The sequence below is a fragment of the Macrobrachium nipponense genome, chromosome 1 (genome assembly GCF_015104395.2).
Source record: "Macrobrachium nipponense isolate FS-2020 chromosome 1, ASM1510439v2, whole genome shotgun sequence".
In the NCBI taxonomy this organism is placed as follows: Eukaryota; Metazoa; Arthropoda; class Malacostraca; order Decapoda; family Palaemonidae; genus Macrobrachium; species Macrobrachium nipponense.
The window spans coordinates 158,192,566-158,213,046 of NC_087200.1; the positions used below are offsets into that span (position 1 = coordinate 158,192,566).

At 45.7% G+C, this 20,481-nt stretch overlaps 1 protein-coding gene across 1 annotated transcript in view; it reads left to right on the top strand.

Moving 5' to 3' along the window:
• Positions 1–20,481, top strand: part of LOC135219787 (CWF19-like protein 1) — a gene marked incomplete at its 5' end in the record, with an annotated part of 332,999 nt that overhangs the window by 234,689 nt on the left and 77,829 nt on the right. The window contains 1 exon segment of the mRNA XM_064256860.1: positions 8,399–8,513. Within this exon segment, the coding sequence (XP_064112930.1) occupies positions 8,399–8,513 (115 nt within the window).

Below are 20,481 nucleotides of genomic sequence, written 5' to 3' on the forward strand. Positions count from 1 at the left end.
GGTCTCAGGTGCAACCTTCCTAGGGAAACGAATTGCTCCAGTGAGGGAAGCGTCCCCACCCCGCAGACTACTCCACTCCCTCACTGTGCATACTTCTTTCCCTAAGAAAGTTGTACTCTCTCGAATCCTCGGGCTATCCTTTCCTGAGAGGGAAAAGCCCGAAAACTCAGAGAGTTTCATCTGTATCCCGAGATACACACACTCTTGTTCGGGAATTAGTGACGACTTCTTCAAATTGACGAGAAGTTCCCAACAAGCCCTTCGTCAATTCTAGTGTTACTAGTAAGTCCTTCACAACGTCTTCTGAATTGGCCTTATCAGCCAATCGTCGAGGTACATGGATATCCTCATCCCTTTCAAATGAAGCCATTGAGCTACATTTCTCAAGAACCCCTGAACACTTGAGGGGCCATCGAGAGGCCGAAAACACAGAGCCCTGAACTGAAAAAATTTTCCCCCCCATCATGAATCTGAGAAACTTCCTCGAGGAAGGATGGATCGGTACGTGGAAGGTAAGTGTCCTGTAAATCCAAGGAAACCATCCAGTTCCCCTGGACGAAGTGCTGCCAGCACTGATGAAAGTGTTTTCCATCGTGAACTTCTTCTTTTCTACGAAGAAGTTCAGGGCGCTTACGTCCAACACCGGTCTCCATCCCCTGAGGACTTCGGAACTAGGAAAAGGCGGTTGTAGAAGCCCGATGAACGATGGTCTGTTACTAGTTCGATAGCCCCTTCTCCAGCATCTGATCTACTGCTAGATGGAGAGCTTGATTCATGATGGGGTCTCTGTATCTGGCCGTCAGCTCCCTTGGGGTGGTCGTCAAGGGAGGTCTTGCGACGAAAGGGATGAGGTAACCTCTCCTCAAAATTGAAATGGTCCAAGGATCCGCCCCTTTCTGGGCCCAGACTTCTGCAAACTCTAAGAGTCTGGCGCCCATCGTTGTTTGAAGGACTTGCAAGTTATTTGCTGCTTTAACTGACTTGACGAAAGTCTTACCCTTCTTTGAAGGTCTACGACCTCTAAACGTAGAGGTTCTTGAAGAAGCCCCTCGAAAGGGTTCTCGAACACTTGACTTTTCCTTCTTAGCCTTGGTAGGGAAGGAAGGGCGAGGTTTTCTTGCTGACTGTGCCAAAAGGTCCTGGGTGGCTTTAGCCGAAAGCGATCTTGAAATGTCCTGCACTAGATGTTTAGGGAACAACTGAGCGGACAGAGGAGCAAACAGCAAGAAGACCTCTGGGGCGTGGTAGACAGACTTCGTTAAGAAGGAACAATAAACGGACCTCTTCTTCACAATCCCGGCCCCATACAGGAGGCGATTTCACTCGCTCCGTCTCTTACCGACTTTTCCATACAAGACAAAACACACATGAGATCTTCTGGAGAAAAGGACTCTGGCACTTCAATTTTTCTTGGTTAGGACTCCCAACGACCAATCAAGAAGTTAAATACCTCCAGCACTCTGAACATGCCTTTCAGCATGTGATCTACTTCATTCATTGCCCAAGTCGTTTTTTTGCAGAGTTAAGGGCAGCTCTCCTCGTCGAATCTACCAGCGCCGAAAAATCCGAATCAGCCGAAGATGGTAGACCCAATCGTACAGAAACCAGCGCGTCCTGATAACTTCGAAGGAGAAAAGCGAACATCATTTTCCCCCCCCGCTTCTTCTTTGGAAACCATCCAGGAACCAAAACTCCCCATGTCCTTCTTCATTGAAAGAGTTGGCTTCATCCTCACACAAGAAGAACTCTTCGCTGTCTTCGCCATTGAAAAAGTGAGTGATGGAGAAGGAGGAGCCGTAGGAGTAAGGGAATCCCCAAAACTTGCAAAAGTAGCTCTGTAACGCTTCTTGTAAGAAGACACAGCAGCAGAGTGTTCGGTTTCCTCATCCGAACCTTCTAGGACGTCTTGTCGAGGCGAGCGCGGGAAGATCTTAGGTGGAACGAAGGAATCCTAGTAGGAGTGAGCGAGAGTTGGAGAGCGCCTTCTCGTGGAAGAGCTCACATCCACTGGAGAACGATGAGAAGAACTGGGTTGTCTACAATGAGGACTCCCTCTTCGAGATAGACGGATCTCAGCAGAAGGAGAGGTAGTGCTCCTATCCTGAGAAATCCTTGGATACATCCACAGGGCGCTTACGAGGAGGCGAGCGCCTACCAGACTCTGTGCGCCTATCCTGAGGGCGAGCGGCTGCCAGGAGAAGAGCGCCTATCGGGAGCAGAGCGCTTGCGCGGCTCTCTATTCTTGTCCAGTTGAGTACGATCAACGGAAGTTCGACTGGAAGGCGAAATGCGCCTACTAGGAGAAGGCTGCTTGCAAGACTCTTGACCTCTAACAAGAGGATAACATTCAGGAAAAGGGCGCTTCAAAGCTAACGAGCGCCTACCTGGAGAAGGGCGCTTGCGAGGTTCCTGTGCCTACCAAGAGGCGAACGGTCAGGAGTAGTGCGTCTAAAAGAGGGAGAGCGCCTACACGAGAAGGGCGCTTGAAAGACTCTTGTTGTCTGCCCCGAGGAGAATAATCAGGAGTAGGACGCCTAAAAGAGACGAGCGCCTACTAGGAGATCGACGTGCAGTAGGCTCTTGGCGCCTACCTTGCGGGGAGCGGCTAACAGCAGGACGCCTATCAGGCGCACGACTCCTACCAGACTCTTGACGCCTGTAAGGAGAGAAGTCACGATCCGACACTCGAGGAGAGCAACATCTGGAAGAAGAACGCCTACTTGTATAGGGCACCTTCTAGGTTCTTGAGGCTGCTGAGGAGAAGTCCCACGCGTGGGAGTCGAAGAAATAGCGTGATGTGCAGGCGCAGTGCGCTTACCGAAGCGGGAATCCAATCTGGAGAAAAAACTTCTTTCTCCATAGAGCGTCCGACCGATGTTTGGCGCCTTGAAGTCAAAACAGAGCCAGAGAGCGAGGGCGCTCATGTGAGCCCCTACCTTCATACGAAAACTCCCCATATGAAGGAGACTGCCTAAACAAAAAGAGGAGAACGATCCTCTGAAGAGCGGCGCCTAGATCTCTTGATCGGAAGAGAAAACGTCTTCTTCCTATGTGATCTAAATGCTAGAGATTCTGCCAGCGCCGTGATCTGAGCTTGAAGTCCCGCGAGTACTCTAGTAGGAGAATCTTGTTGTTCTTCCTCGGAAGCAGGCGCAGAACGAGGAGCGCGAGAAGAAGAACGATCGCAGGATCTCTTGGTTCTTCGCCTCCACCGTCATTGGTCTCTGTTTGCCGGAGCAGGAGGAAGGAGACGCGCAAGAGTTTTTGTCTTCCTTTGCCGAAGTTGTCGATCTCATTTGTGGGTTCAACAATTTGGAGAGTAGTGCTCAGGCTCAGTTGTCTTTCACTCCTTCTAGCTTGGAAGCCTTGCTGTGGGCCATGCAAGTTCCTAAGTCATCGTTTCAGCTTCCCTTATCACGGCATGTCCAGTCAGTCTTGTATAAGGTGAACGTCTCTGTGTCAGATCGGGACAGGTCTCTATGGTCAAGGGGTTCTTCCAAGTTGCTTCCCTTCCCTCACTCATGAGGCATAGGAAGTATTATGCTACGAACTCTGCCTACTTGTTGTCTCATCAATCTTAACCCGGACTTCATTCGTCTGAAGCCGAGTTGCCTTAGGTGCAGGTGATGTCGGTGGCGCCATCCTTATCTCCACAGGATGCCTCCGCTTTGGAGTCTACGGCAGCCTCCATGTTACAGACTGTGTCAAGGTTGGACTTCTGGTTGACGGTCATTGCCAAGATTGCGTCTGACAGGTCCCCAGAGGGGTTTGTGAGTGCTTCTCTTGCCAGTTTGTTGCAGTCTGGGGCAAGGCATTCTTATATCTCGCACACCTCGGCGTCAATTTATGGGCTAATCTTCTTCTGATCAGAAGAGGTGCGGCTTTGTCCAGGATAGCAAGATCGGTTGACCCTAGAGTCCTTGTTGGCCCTAAGGAATGGAGACCTTTTAGAATCTCAGTTCCTGTTTCCTCGGCCTGAGCTGGAGGGCGCGATAAACTGACACCGGGCTGACACAAAAGACATGTTAGTGCACCAGGCTGTGTCAAAGTCAGAGTCTTGATGTCCTGCCCCTCCACCTCCCCTTGATCAGCAGCAATCACGGAGATCGTCGCCTGGTAGCCATCTAGGAGTTTCGGTTTCGTCGGGGCCTTTCCCGTCCGTCCAGTCTAGTCAGAGGACCATGTCCATTTCACTCCCTCCCTCTTACAAGTCAAGAAGGGGCTCCAGTGGCAGAAAATAAGAGGGGTCGTTGATAGGTGGGAGGTGCCTGGCGGGTCAGTGGGCCAAATGGCAGAGTTATGGGGCAAGAAGTGGGTAGTAGATGTCCTTTGGGGTGGGGTGGGGTATATACTATCATTCGACTTCTCTCCCCCCACTCTTGGACAACCTCTGCTCAGGCGGGTGTATCCCCCATTTATTCTCCGAAGTTCTTGGCTCTCCGGGAGGAAATGCAGAAGATGCTGGACAAAGATGCAATGAGGGAGTGGTGCGTCCATCTCCGGGGTTTTACAGTCACATCTTCTTGGTGTCCAAGGCGTTAAGGTGATGGAGACCTGTGATTGACTTATCCACCTTGAATCATTTCATCAGGAAGACAAAGTTGAAGATGGAGACTCCGCAATTGGTGTTGGCAGCTGTGAGGGAAAGCAACTTCATGCTGTCGATAGATTTAAAGGACGCATATTTCCAGATCCCTATTCATCCATCGTCCAGGAAGTTCCTACACTTCACTCTCAAAGACAAGGTCATTGAGTTCAAAGTCCTGTGCTCAGGGGATCCGTTTGCTGAGGTACCTCGACAATTGGTTGGTCTTGGCAGGATCCAGAGAGAAGCTGCTGGGCATCATGGTAAAGCAAGAGAAGTCAAACCTTGTACCCAGTCAAAGGATTCTCTGTCTCGGTATGGTCATCGATACGGCAGTCTCGAGAATTCCCGTCGGATCAGAGTTTGGAGAAATTGCAAGTGGTGGCGCACGACTTCCTGTCACAACCACATCAGTCAGCTCATCAGTGGCAGATTCTTCTGGGAGTTTTGTCTTCCCAGGAGAAGCTGGTCCCTCATGGGCATCTTCATCTTTGGTCTCTGCAATGGAGACAGGGAATTCTGGTCTCCGCGGGGGACTCGCCCCTAATAAGGTTCCTCTGTTTATTTCAAGAATGAGAGAAGACCTTCGTTGGTGGTTGGACGACTGGAATCTCTTGAAGGGTGTTTCTCTACCCTTGGACTTCCTTCTGTTTCAGATGCCTCCCTTGCAGGTTAGGGTGCTCAATTTAGGTGGCCTTATTACTTTGGGCGTTTGGAGTTTGTGGACAAACAGCAGCATATCAACGTCTTAGAGTTAAGGCAGCCTTTCTGGGTCAAAGGAATTTTGGGAGAAAGTAGAGGGTCATTCTGTCGTTCTCATGTCGGACAACACCACTGATGGTCGCTCATGTGAACAAGCCAGTGGGGCCTGGTTTTCACGTGAAATTCACGCCTTGACAGTCAAGGTTCACCAGTGGGTGGTCAGCAATTCGGTGGAGCTCTCAGCCAGGTATAGTCCCAGCACGAAGGATTGGTGTCGTAAATGGGGTTTTTCTCCACTCAGAACCTCTATTCAGCGCATAGCAGACTTTTAACCTTCCTCAAGGATAGAAAGGTTTGTCTGTTTCCGCCATTAGAGGCTACAGGGCAGCCCTGAGTTTAGTGTTACGTCTTAGAGGTATCCCTCTCCTCATCCTGGGAACTCTCCTGCTAGTTAAGGGGTTTGAGCAGTCGTCTCCTAGAGAGCTCAGACCCCCAACGTTGGATGTTTCCTTGGTCTTGAGAAGTTTCACTAATGCTTCTTATGAGCCTTTACGTCATTCATCAGACAGTAACTTGACTCTCAAAACGGTTTTCCTCCTGGCTTTGGCGTCTTCAAAGAGAGTGGGGAGCTACATGGCCTAAGCTATGATGTGAGCCCACATCAGGGTTGGGGTCAGTGTCCTTCAAATTTTGTCCCGAATTCATGGCTAAGACCCAGAATCCCTCGGTGCACAATGATAGGTTTGCCCTCCTTTTTCCATTCCATCACTGAATGACTTTGTGGGCAGTGATTCTCAAGAGCTTTTTGCTATGTCCTGTCTGGGCTCTGTGTTGCTATCTTAAAAGGACATGACATCTTAGGCCAGGTTGTCGTAGGCCTTTTGTTAGCACAGGGCATACGAAGAAAGAGGTGTCGAAGAATACAATATCTTTTTGGATACGTGAAACTATCAGACAGGCATATTTGACTTTTGATGATTCTGCCGCCACGTCTGGGCAGGCTAGAGCACATGACATCAGGGGTATAGGTCCCTCTCTGGCTTTCAAGAGGAATTTGGCTGTTCATAGAGTTCTGAGTGCTGGTACTTGGTTATGCCGGTCCACATTCACCTCTTGCTATCTTAAAGATGTTGCCCACAGATTTATGGACACATTTTTCCTAGGTCTTGTGGTGGCTGCCCAACAGATTATGTAACTCATATTTGCCCTTAACAGGGCCATATGTATCTTAATCCTAAGATGATTGTGTGAATGAGAGAATGAGTGAGTTGGCTGGTCTCTTTCTTTCTCTTGTACCTTTCCTTCTTCCTACATGTGGATTGAGGAATAGACATGTCATTCGCTGGACTGGTCTGATACAGGTGAGTAAGGTAGTCATACTGATAGTTTGGTTGCTTGGTGTACAGATATCCAACCCTCTATTTGGTAGCATATACTCCACTCCTTAGCAAGGGGGAGTAAGGAGTAGTAACGAACCCTGGCACATTGGTTTGTTATTGAACAGTCAAAATTTCTCTTTAGTTCCCTATGCAATGATTCGTCACATATATCATTGTAGGTAACCCAGTGGCTGAGTTGTTTGAAATCACTGTATCTAGCTTCTCACTGGCATCAGTCCCTCTCTGGTAGATATTTTTTCTGGAGCTGGACTGGTGGGTAGGCCCCCAGCCGGTTTATGATGTCTGTACCTCCCTCCAAGTATAAGTCTATCCTATTGTTAAGACTGAAGGTTTGTTCATGCATGAACAAATGACAGATTTTCTAAGACAATTTGTATTTTTCATAGCTACAAACCTGAGGTCTTAACATTGTACTGTCCACCTCTAGCCGCCTCTTTGTCTTCTTAAAGACATCCTGGGTTAGGAAAGACTGGATGCGGTGACAAGGGTGCATGGTCCTTGACCAGTTTTCACCCGATATACGCACGTGTTGCCAGACCTCACAAGATTCCTTGCTTTTCATCTACAATTTAACTGGATCCAGCTCAGCGCTAGAAAAATGATCCTATTGTTAAGATCTCAGGTTTGTAGCTATGAAAAATACAAATTGTCTTAGAAAATTTGTCATTTTTTCAGTGCTTATCGGTGCCGATAACTGGAATTTTGCAGTGATGACCAGTTAATGGCACCTCTGTTAGGTATGTAGCAGTGCCAATACTCTTTTGTCGGTACTGATAAATGGAAATCAGTGTGGTGATTTTCAGCACTAGGCAACCCCCATAAGACCAAATCGCAGGTAACCAATGTTGCCGATAACAGGAAACTGCCTATGTGTACTTTAGTGAAAGTTATGTAGTAATTACCTGTAACAGGAGAATTATTGTATAATAAAATGAATATGCATTATTTATGTAATACAAGATATATAACATACAAAAATTATTTTTTCCAGAGTAATAAAAGCTATGTACAATATACCTAGACAAAATTTCTGACAAAACAGGATTTGATGTACTTGGAAAAAACCTATTTTTGATAGCTGCTGTGGGTCATCAAAGGAGTTACACTCTCAGTGCCTCCCCCCCCCCCCCCCCCCCCCCCCCCCAGGGCTGCATAAGACAGACCAACCAATTATATACTTGAAATTATAATTACAGTAGACATAACTGCTCTGAACTAACGTGGTAAGTTTTTTTAAAATCTGGTGAGGGAAAAATCATTATGGAGCAGTTAATTAAAAAAGCGGGGCGTGTTAATATGAACATTAACAAATTGGCATAGTAATTGTGAAATTATTTATATTTATAAAAAATTCATTCTCTTAATTATTTGTATATATTATTTTATATATTTATATAATAATATTTTGCTCTCATCCGCATGTTGCTTCATCTTCAGATAAACAAAATATTTTCCATAAGTTAAAGATAACCAGTTGTTATGTATCTTATTTGGTTTTTACTGCATACAACCTACTTGTTTACAGCTCATTCATGGCTTCACCTGGTTTAAATCTAATTTTTATTTCTATTCCTAGTATCCTAAAATTTGTCGTATTTTAGCGAGTGTGGTAACGATTACAATTTCCAGTAATTTAGAGCCAATATGATAGTAGTATGAAGGGGAAAAGTGTAAATATAACCTACTTGATTGGTTTTTCTTTAATTACCAGGAGGGATATGATCCTGAAGCAGATGGTTCCATTATGGTATCAAGATTGGCGTACAAGGTACAACCCCGTTACCACTTTGCTGGCTTGGGAGGAACTCATTATGAAAGGTTGCCATACAGTAATATTGAAATTCTTTGTTGTCTGAAATCTGAACCCACCAATGTTTGGCAGGCATTAGATCAGTTTCTGAAGGGTAACATATATGCAGTAGTGCCTCGCACTTCAAACCTAATGCGTTTCCAGATGGCTGTTTGAAGTACGATTTGTTAGAAATATGAAGCAAATATCCCCATGAGAAATAAAGGGAATCAGGATAATTCGTTTCAGCCAACCCAAAAAGTCCCCCTTTTCACATTTTTTCTATTATTAATGTTTAAAAGTTAAATTAAGAGTGTAAAGTAATGAAACAGTACGTTATATGAAGTAAAATTTTTGAAATTTTATTTTTTCTGTGCATGATTTATGAACTGTTTGGTAAAAATGGTGCCTGCTGGCTGGTGGATGGAGGGAGGAGAGACGGGGAATCCTTTTGAACAACCAAATTGGTTGCAGCATGTAAAGTTGATAATAAAATCAATTTTATTCACATATTAGGTATAAGGATAATCAAAGGAATCGATCATGTGTGTCCGATTGAGAGAGAGAGAGAGAGAGAGAGCGAGCTTACACTTCAATCTTAAGTGCACAAAAGACATTAATTATGTCACAATACATCAACTTACTGTTGGCAAACGGCAGACTTTTAAGCCACAATACATCGGCTTACTGTTGGCAACAGCAAACTTTTAAAATAAACATGAGGATTTTGGAAACAAATAAGTAATAAGTCAAGATGCAAGAAAAGGAAAGTGAAATAAAATAACTTTTCACAAGGAAACCGTTTAAACAAACAATCGAAGGTATGCAGAAACTGAAAGTGGTGCCAGTTTTGTTTATTACAGAGCTGAGTTACTTATTGTAAAAGTCATAAAAGCAATTGTCACTAGATTGGTATTTTACCGTAACAAAAATAAAAGTGATTTGGGAAGATCGAGTGTAATTGAAAGAAATGGGCAAATAATCATCCCAGCCCACCTGATAAGTCAGTGGGAAGCAGAGCCCCCCCCCCCCCCTCTCTCTCTCTCTCTCTCTCTCTCTCTCTCTCTCTCTCTCTCTCTCTCTCTCTCTCTCTCTCTCTCTCTCAGCGCACCAAACACTGACACAAGGAAGCTTTTCTTTTTGTTATTTGTTTTGCTTTACTGTATTGCATTTTATTGTTTTCATGTTTACTATCATTGTTAAATTTATTGTGAAATAAAATTTTATTTTTTATGTGAATTGGTACTACTTTTATGTACATATTATAGTAAAGATTTTACTGTCTCTTCTCTCCTCAACAATACGACGACACACGATAACTTAAAATCATTCATTCATTGTTCCTCAAAAATATAAACGCTCCCTCCCTCTACCTCAAGATAGCTTTGTATCACCGCAATGACAAATGATATTGTTAATCATTTATGCAAATTTTATTGTGAAAAGCTTTGTTCTTTCATTTACTAATTTGTTAATATTGTCCAACTAGACCATCTCACTCGGCGCACCGAACACTGGCTCAATCAAGACTTTTTTTTTCTGTATTGCATTTGATTGTTTTCATATTTTACATTATGTTAAATTTATTGGGAAATTCCGTTTTACAGTAGTACCTCGAGATACGAAATTAATCCGTTCTGAGGCGCCCTTCGCATTATGAGGTTTTTCGTATCTTGGACCACATTTTACACGTAAATGGCTAATTCGGTCCCAGCCCTCCAAAAACACCCCAGTAAATTTCATAATAAAGCTAAATTGACCTTTAAACAATGAAATACTACAACAATTTGGACCATTCAATACTTAACTTAATAACGAAATGCAAATTAACCTGTAAATAAAGTGCATTAGTGTACATGGTATACAAGAAATACTGTACGTAAAATTTGGAAGCTTACCTTTCGAGTGAGGCTATCTCCGAAAGTGCCGGCAGAGGAGGAGGAGGACAAATGGCAGATACGTACGTACGTACATACACTTAACTTTACGAAAACAAAAAAATGTAAGGAAAAACATACATAAACTAAAATTAACGAAACACATTAACAAAACTGTAACACTTAACTTACAAAAAACTAAAAACTAATTTTTTTTTTTTTTTACAGAATTTCAACTTCACCACCACTTTCAACTTTCTGTTTATCACTTGGTTCTTCCCGCCCTTTTGCTTTCAACTTTCTGTTTTTCATCACTTGGTTCTTCCTTTTTGCTTTTAACTTTCTGTTTTTTATCACTTGGTTCTTCCTTTTGCTTGCTCCTGCTAATGCTGAGCCTCTTTAAAAAATAACGATCCAAGGAAGATTGCTTCTGCCTACTTTTCACAATGTTCCTGAAACGACTCGGGCAAACGTCAATCGAACTGCGCAAGCCTTTTCGGGGTGTCTTTTTTCGATAAACGATTGCACTTTATGAAAAGCGCCTAGAATATTCTTAATTTCTGCTGTTGTCATAGGCTCCTCCTCCTCTTCCTCGCCGCTGCTAGAACTCCTCTTGAACGAACGTTATGTTGCATGGCCTCCCAACTCCTTCAGGTCATCCGTCGTAAGCTCCTCTTGGTGGGCTCCTCGAGAAGGTCGTTGATGTCGTCCTCGTCGACGACCAGCCCCCATGGACTTGCTGAGTGCAACGATCTCGTCAAGATCTGGTTAGAAACAGTTTCAGGATCGTCAAGTGTTTCTGACTCTGCAGCACCAGCTTTGCCCACGTCGAATCCCTCGAAGTCTCGGCGGATACGGCATCAGGCCAGAGTTTCCTCCACGAGGAATTCAAGGTTCGCCTCGAAACCCTCCTGCCAAAACTTGGTCGACTGAGGCGGATGCAAATGACGATGTTCGAAACTGTCTCCTTCCCAAAATTGACGCAAGGTGAGGGTTTTGTGGTATCGGTGATGTCTAAACATCTCTTGAAAAGATGTTTCGTGTACAGCTTCTTAAAGTTCGCTATCACTTGCTGGTCCATGGGCTGGAGGAGAGGGGTGGTGTTGGGCGGAAGAAAAAGAATCTTAACGAAGGAATACTCCGCTAGGATATCTTCCTCGAGGCCAGGAGGCCATGTGGGGAGGGGCATTGTCCAACACCAGCAGACATTTTAGGGGGAGGCGCTTCTCTTCCAAAAAAAGTCATCCTGAGTTGGGAAAGACTGGCGTAGGTGCGTGATATCACAAGATTCCTTGCTTTTCATCTGCTTTTTAACCGGATCCAGCTAGGCGCTAGAAATTATCCTATTGTTAAGGCCTCAGGTTTGTAACTATGAAAATACACATTGTCTTAGAAAATTTGCCATTTCTCTTCTTTATGGGCAAATACTGTAGTACTGTGTTCTTGGTGCCCTCCCCTTCCACAACATATGGGTACAGCAGACTCCAATGGGTTATACTTTAACAGTTTATTAAAAGCCTATGAACCCACCCGGTCTCTGCCTAATGTCTTCAATGACTGTCCAGAAGTAATAAAGGTGTGGTGGATACCCTCACCTTACACACTACTCTGTATGGAAAGAAACCACAGAAGAGGCTGAACAATCAACAAAAGAGATGGTAAATAAGTTTCTCAAATGTCAAGGAAATTCAACAAACTCACAATTTTCATTGATAATTGCAAACAGTGAAAATACAATGAAAACTTGTAATGACAATAGTGGATCCATGAAACTATCATAGAAGTTCCATGCACTAAAAATACCTAGATGATAAGAACAAACTGTAAATAATGGGGATAAGATTAATCTTATATTTTAAAAATATGAAAAGTTGTCTGCTACTTCTCAAGAACTGTCCAGCAACCCCTGAAAAGTCTTTGAAGAGAGGTAGTATCATCTGCAAGTTTACATGCTTGGTGGAAGTATGCCACAACTCTTACAAAAGGATACTACTGTCTAAGCATCTCTCTTACCACATTCAGAAGGAGCCATTTAATCACTCTGAACACAATCACAATAAAAGGAGGAAATATCAGAAATCAGTGGTGTGTAACCTGGTACCAAACCCAACAAGAAAAAGGCTTACCAACTAAATTAAAGTTTTGGTGCCGATAAAAGGAAAACCGCCATTAACTGAAACTCAGTGATTTATGGCGCTGGTAATCAGTTATCGGCACCATAAGCACCCTTATGGGCACTGATCACCGGAACTCGGCCCGTGCACCATGAATCACCAGTTGTGTGGTGCTAGACAAGCGCCATAAAACCAGATTGCTGATAACCGGGAACTGCATGTAGCTTATACTAGGCTAGGTTTTCTAAGAAGATTACAACATTTATGGCTTATGTAGCAATTCACAACCATCTCTTATAATAAAACAACCACTTACTACTACATGAGCACCACCTAGCAAAAATCTGGCATCAAAAACATCGAGTTTAGCCATAAACAACCGAATAAAAAAGGGATTTTGACGTAGGAAAAATCTATTTCTGGTGATTGGCTCGTGTCGCCCTATGAAAGTATCCTTAATATCATGCTTTCTAGGTAAAATTAATCTAAAATTACCAGAGAAAAACAAAATTAAGAAAATGTCAGTAAAACTGACTCGCTCACTCTATAAAAGAAGTGTCGGTATGGAATATAGGCGAGTGGGATCACTACCACGAGTCATTCACCATTTAGACCTTCAACATAAAATCCCCACCAGAGAGAGCTGATACGAAAGGGTGATGCGGGCCTGATACTACTACTACTACTAACGCCACGGACAGCAGCGCCCCTAGCGGTCTCTTAATCTATGAACATCTTGGTCCCCTGCCAGGGTGGGTTAAAAGAAGACAGGGTGGGTTTCATAGGGCGACACGAGCCAATCACCCAGAATAGATTTTTCCTACGTCAAAATCCCTTTCCTGGGCTCAGCTCGTGTCGGCCTATGAAAGTGTACCAGAGAAACAGACAAGATGGGAATAAGGACAAATGAAACCATTGTAAAAAAAGAGATATATAATATAAGTGAATCAGGGACATTACAGTATACAAATAAAGTACTTAAAGCTAACTTATCCTAAAACAATGACATGATAAGGAAGCAATCAATATAAAGTACTTAAAAATTAACTTATAGTTAGACATAGTAATACACAGTAATGTAATGGCAAAATAACAAAAATTGATTCACTTAATAAAGATATTTACATAATATACAAACACATTGTGTTCTACCCTAGCATAAAAGTAAGGTAGAAACACTGAAGTACATTATAAGTACATAGCGTGGATGTCCCTAGCAAAAAAATAAGGGACAATCCACCAATATGATTCTAGCGGCTAAGGCTAGAGTATTCCGAGTAGCATGGCAATAGGGTGAGGCATGTTGGACGAGGTAGGTAGAAAGGAGACCTGGATCTATACTACGACTACTATACAGTATCAGGAGAAACAATGTTTCCCGCTGCTACTGCAGAAAATTTTAAAGATTCCAAGGACTTTAGGTAATACGTTTAAAGACTGTCGGTGATTTCCATCCAGTATACTTTTTAAGATCCTCAAAGTCATATGTTGGAAGTAATTAATTGAGGTGGCTACTCCTCTGTGTCATGTGCTTTGGAATGAATCAGGATTGGCTTGTTTAATGAAGTAAAGGATCTGTTGTCTGATTCCTTTTACTGATAAGTACACCTTTTTCTCTCATAAAGAGAGAACCTGAGGATCTTGAGAATGTACGAGATAGAAAGGCTCTTAAAGTTGATACTGGGCAGAGAGAAGGATCTTGCGGAAGTGGGATTACTTTCCAAGGAGCCCACCTTGCAAGGGGATCCTCATTTTAGCCAAAAGCTACGATCCGGAGCAAGTAGAACTTCTCCTGAGGGGAGGAATTCCACATGACCCGCATCTCTGGATAGAGCCGACAGTTCTGAAATATGGCTCCTGAAGCCAGGCTTAATAAGAATAACGTCTTTCTAAGAAGCATTATGAATGTGCAAGACGAGCTGTCAGTATCTGAGGCTAGTTTGAGGACATCATTTAAAGAACCATGAAACTGCAGTAGGCCTTTGAGAAGGTCTAAGTCTAGCACAGGCTTTGGGAATGGACGTAAAGTAAGATTTCTGTTAGGTCTATCTTGAAACCCAACTGAAAGATTTTCTTCAAAGCCGATTTATGAGTAGTAATAGTGCTAGCTTGCTAAGCCTTTTTCAAACAAGGACCTGAAAAAGGATATAGCTAAGTTGACTGTCATGGTTGTAGTGTTTGATTCTTTCAGGAAGGATGCTAATTTCTTAACAGCTGAGTCATATTGTCTAATAGTTGACTCTCTTTTATCTGATTCTAGGAATGAGGATGTTTTGTGGATCAATGTTAGCATCTTTGTTAGCCGCAAACTTCATGAAGTCCATAAAGTTAGGGTCTGAAGAATTCCTGAGGAAGCGAACACAGTCCTCATTTGTACTGATTGAGACAGCTTGGGATTGGGAATCCGTTGAGGTCGGAGAACCCAATTCCAGAAGCAAGGGGGATACCAGATGCTTTTTGGCCAGTCTGGAGCAATCAGAGCTACTAGTCCCTTGAAGTCCTCAGCTTGCTCAAGACTTTCAAAAGAAGATTCACTGGAGGAAAAACATAATTTTTCTCCATTGATTTCAATCTAACGACAGGGCGTCCGTGGCATAAGCCAGAGGGTCCAGGTTGGGGGCCACATAGCAAGGAAGCTTGTGGTTCGCTTGTGAGGCGAAGAGATCTACTTTGAGACCTGGGACTCTCCGGCATATCCACTGGAATGACCCGTCGTCCAGGGACCATTCTGATTCCAGAGGGACTGACCTCGGGACAAGCGTCTGCTATCACATTTCTTACCCCCGCCAGGTGAGTGGCGGACAGATGCCATCTGTGCTTGCTGCTAGTGCAAAGATAGCTATCATGACATGATTTACGTGTTTGGATTTGGACCTCTGTTGATGCAATGTACTACCACTGCACTGTCCAAAACTAGTCTTAGATGAGACTTCTTTGGGGGAAGGAGTCTCTTCAGGGTAAGAAATACTGCCATTGCTTCCAGGACGTTTATGTGAAGCTGGCGGAACTGAGCTGACCAAGTCCCCTGACTTGCTTGAATTGAGAATATCCCCCCCACCCATCCGAACAGGGAGGCATCCGTGTGAATGGTTAACACTGGAAGGGGATATTGAAGGGGTACTAATTTGGCAAGGTTCTTCACTTTGTCCATTGGACGTAGCTGATTGTGAAGGCTCTGTGGAATTATTGACAACTTGTCTCGAGATTTGGCGTTTGCTCTCGATCGCCAAACAAACCGATTTATATCTTTCAGCCTTGCTTTCAGAGGATGTCTGTTACTGAGGCAAACTGAAGGGAACCTAGGATTCTTTCCTGGTTTCTCCTTGATGTTTGTTTGCATTTGAGAGATTGTTTCACAGACTTGGCTATTTCTTTCCTTTTGGCAACCGGAATTGACAGATTGTGGGAAGACAAATCCCATTTGATTCCTAGCCACTGAAAACGAGACTCTGGAGTAAGTCTGGATTTCGTTTTGTTTATCTGGAACCCCAGATGTTCCAGAAATTGAACTACCTTTTTTGTGGCTTTGAGACATTCCTCGACCGTTGGTGCCCAGATCAACCAATCGTCGAGGTATGCTGCTACCATTATCCCTTGAGTTCTCAACTGTTGAACTACCACTTCTGCTATTTTCGTGAATACCCTAGGGGCTACATTCAGACCGAAGGGCATCACTTTGAATGAGAACGTCTGATTTCCTAGTTTAAAGCCTAGGAATGGACGGAAGGTGCCCCTGGCTATAGGGATATGATAGTATGCGTCTGTAAGATCGATGGAGGATGTGACGGCCCCTACGGGGAAGTAAGGTCCGTACCTGCGAGATGGTAAGCATTTTGAACTTGTCGCAACGAATGAAAGAGTTTAGCTTTGACAAGTCTAAGATTACCCTTCTTTTTGTTGAGCCTTTCTTTGGCACGCTGAATAAGCGACCTTGAAATTTTAGATGCTTGACTCTCGCAATAGCTCCTTTCTGAAGGAGTTCCTCCGCATAATCTGTCAATTCCTTTGATGGTTCCTGATAAAATGATTTGATTGGAGGGGGATCTTTGATCCAACTCCAACCCAATCCTTTGGACACGATGCTCTGTGCCCATTTGCTGAACCCCCACCTGTGACGGAAGAGGAACAGCCTCCCTCCTACCTGGGAGCCTCACTGTTGTTGGCAGGTTGACCTCCGCGCCCCTCCTCTGATTGTCTTCCTCTTGCAGCTCTCCCTGTGCCACGCTGGCGAAAGTGGCCCTCGCCCTGCTACCCCTAGAAAACCTATTAAAGGCTGGGTAGGCCTGGCTTTCATACATAGAGTTGAAGGTCGGCGAGACTGCGTAGGAGGTTGACGGTTGAGACTGAGGAGACAACAGGAGGATGGGTTGAGCCTGTTTTGAAGTAGATGGCTGTCCCTGTTGGGTAACTGGGACGGCCTGAACAAACTGCTGTTGCTGCTGTTGCTTCTGGTAAGGCTGGAACCTTCTGCCAGTCTTCTTGAGCTTCTTACCAGCAGCAGGGGCGGTCTCTTGCTTCCTCTTGGAAGAGATGCCCCACCTAGCCCTAAGGCTCTGGTTGAGCCTAGCAGCCTCGTGGTGCACCTCGTTCACAGCGGACTCTGGGAAGAGGTCCGCACCCCACATGCTGGAAGCCAGGAGTCTATTAGGCTCGTGCCTGATAGTGGCCTCCTGCAGAACGTGCTTTCGGCAGTTCCTCCTAGCTTGGAAGAAGTCGAAAGCATCAGCTTGTACTGTCTGGAGCTGAGACTTGGCCAGAATCTTGAATAGCGGTTCTGTGCCATAAGACAGGGCAGCCATTTCTGTGATGAACTTATGGGAGTTAAGAGACCTCCCAAATCTAGTTCGAGCATCGAACTCAGCCTGAATCAGAGTATCAGGCAGCCTTGGAAAGCTTCTCGCCAAACTGGTCCATAGCGCAGTCTGGCTTAAGCTTACCAATCGAGAACGTGGCAGGCAAGTTCTCCCACAATTCTCCAAAGGCTGGGAAGAGCGGAGAAGTAGACTCAGCTTCCCTCAGCTGTGGCATGGGCTCATCCTTGAGGACTGCCTGAAGAGTCGCTTCCACTATTTTGGTAGCGAACGGAAGAGAAGCCTCCTCCTCCGTCGCGAAAATAGTGAAAGGACTCTTGAAAGCTTGGAGCTTAGTGTTGGTACACTCCCAATCCTCTAGGCAGTGAACCCATTCCCGCTGTGCGTGCTCCCTACTATACAGCACGTTCTCTCGGGAAATCTGTCTCTAGTGAGAGCAGCCACGGTCAGCCTAGCATACCCAATGAAAGGCTGAGTCAATCCAGGAGGATAGAACTCGAAGTCCTCAATTCTTCGAGTTCCACACTCCGGGACAGAGATCATGCCGTCCTTGAATGGAGCATAAGCGGCCACTCTCCATGGGTTAGCCATGGAGAAGGCTGGTAGGGATTCGTATGGAGGTAACTGCAGAATGCCAGTACCTGCTACGGGGGAGCTTGGCTGAGGAACCTGAGAAAGCCCCAGCAACACGGTCCTCTTGCTCTAACCTCTGTTAGAGAGATCCTGAATGGATTGGCCAGACTGACTGAGGGTGTTTGACAGCTGCGCAAACATCTGTTCAAACCTGGTCCCGAGGGCGGACACCTGCGAGCCAACCATCTCTCCCACTTGCTGCATCACCACTGCCGAGAAGGTGGTGGGATCAAAGGAGCCTGGTCCCGCCACCCCAACCGGGGTTACCGGAGTGGATGCGGTGGATGCCGGAGAAGGCGTTGGCTCGGCTGGAGCGCGAGCCTTCTCCTTAGAAGCCTTGCTTCTAGAGCTCTTAGAGTACGAAGAGCTCGGCTTTGCCTTCACCGCGTCAGCGTAGGAAGTCGTAGACTTCTTTGCTGAAGAAGACGACGACGACTTCTTAGAAGTCGTCTTGTGGAGGGTCTTCTGTTCTCTCTGTCCCTTCACCTTCGGGGGTACAGAAAGAGCGGGAGAGCAGGCAGGGATCTCAGATCCCGTAAAGCCTTGGAAAGAAGCAGTAGAAGGGACAGGAGAAGAAGATCCAGGAGCGCCCAAGGAAAGACCTTGGGCGCCCGACACACCTACCTCAACCAACAAATCCTCTGCCCCTACCGCCATAGGCTCGATGTTCAGGTCCAAGTTCGCTACATCTGGGACCGGCTCCTGCGTGGAGACGGACCCGAACGCCTGCTGCACCTCCTGCTGTATCGAAGCTATGAGAGGGGCTGCCGAAATGGGGTCAACATAGCCGGTCGACTTTCCACTGTGGAAGATCTGAACGGCCAGCTTCTTGTCGAGAATGTATGGCTGGCCCTTGGCGGCGTTCTTCCCCGAAGCCACCCACCCAAGCCTTCAGGGTTGCCAAGGCGACTTCCTTCACGGCGGCAGCCTGAAAGAGAAGGCGAAATGAAGCTTCTAGCGGCGGAGACAGGGTTGAAACAAGCTTATAACTAAGTGTTATTAGTAATACGACCAAGAAGTCTAAGAGTAGACTTACCCCACCCAAAAGCAGATTACTAACCAAGGTAACGTAGCATATGGTGCAGGCTTCTGGGTGCCAGACGATCAGACCATTGTGGGTAGTGGCACACGGGGCGTGAGTCCTACACTCCTCATGGGCGCAGGGGTCGTAGAGAGTCGCGTTGCACCCCAGGACCTGACAGTTGGTAGCCTGTAAGTGGAAAGATACATAAGTATCAGGAGCACACTTACAGCCTAACAATTGCTCCGCTGCATGCCGGAGCGTGAAAGTTAGATTAAACCAGAGCCCCGCCATAATACGTGTGGTAACTAGGCGGTTGGAGTTGTCTAAGGCTACGCCGGAGACAGGAGAAAAATTCCAACCAGGTGTGGTGGGGAGCCATGAAACCACGACGGAGAACGACGGAGATGGTACACATAAATAAATTAAAACTAAAATTCACCGTAAAATTAGGGTATATCCTTATATATATAACGAAGTATAAACTTTTTCCGTCTACTAGAAGAGTGCCCGGGTAAGGAGCGAGCTCTCCTCCGGTAGCGGAAAAAAGGATATAGTAGGCAAGCAACAGACCACTAGTAATGACCACCCCGCCCGCTGGCTGAGCCAGAGAAACTATAACCAATGGGCCCCGCGTTTCCTCGGAGGCTCCGTTCATTACAGTAGGGGAAGGGTGGGACTGAGTAATAGGTGGGGGGTCCCGGCGTAACGCGGTGAGAGAGAGAGAGAGGGGGGGTGGCCTTCCCCTCCCCCTCCTACAGCTACCCGCTCGGTGACCCGGTACCCGAGACAAGTGGTCGCCCTGTACCCCAGCTGGGAGGGAGCTCCTGGCCTCCTCAGAGAGAGAGGGAGGAAGGCTACTGTGGTTGTCATGGCAACTAAGGAGTCCCCCAGACCCCTCCCTATACCTGGTAGGGAGGGAAGGGGAAGGGTAAGGTGCTATGGGACACGTGATCGCAGGTGGCCTAAGCTGCGATAGCAACACAACCATGGAGGGGCCACGTGAACCAGACTGTACCAACACATGGTACATGCACCTAGGCTAGCCTAACACCCTAAATAATACTAATAATACATCGTAAAGGGGGGAAAAGACACTTTTAGTAAAAGAGAAAGAAGCCGGAGGAGGCAATCTGTTCCGAGGAACAGTTGACTACTCGGAGCCAGCGGTAGCCGATGAAGAGCAAGAGCCGGGATGCTGGGCCAGAAACCAGTACAGCCCTAAATACCAAACTAAGAGAAATGGTAAAAGGGCTGTCCTAGCTATAAAAACGATGTAATAAACGATGAACGTAATATTAGGTAAAGCCACCCATAAGTATAAGATGTCCCAGTATGGGAGACCGGGAAATCTTAACACGAGGCGGCATGCCGCCGCCACGAGTCAACCGGGAGACCGTATATGACCTATTAAGAAGGAAAATACTGGTCCCTGGAAGACTAAAACACAGTAAAATACTACTTATGAGGCACTTAACTTAGCCGATGCGATAGCTGCACGTTCCATCGTAAAGACAAGGTAGAATTACGAAAAACACAACACGAGAGA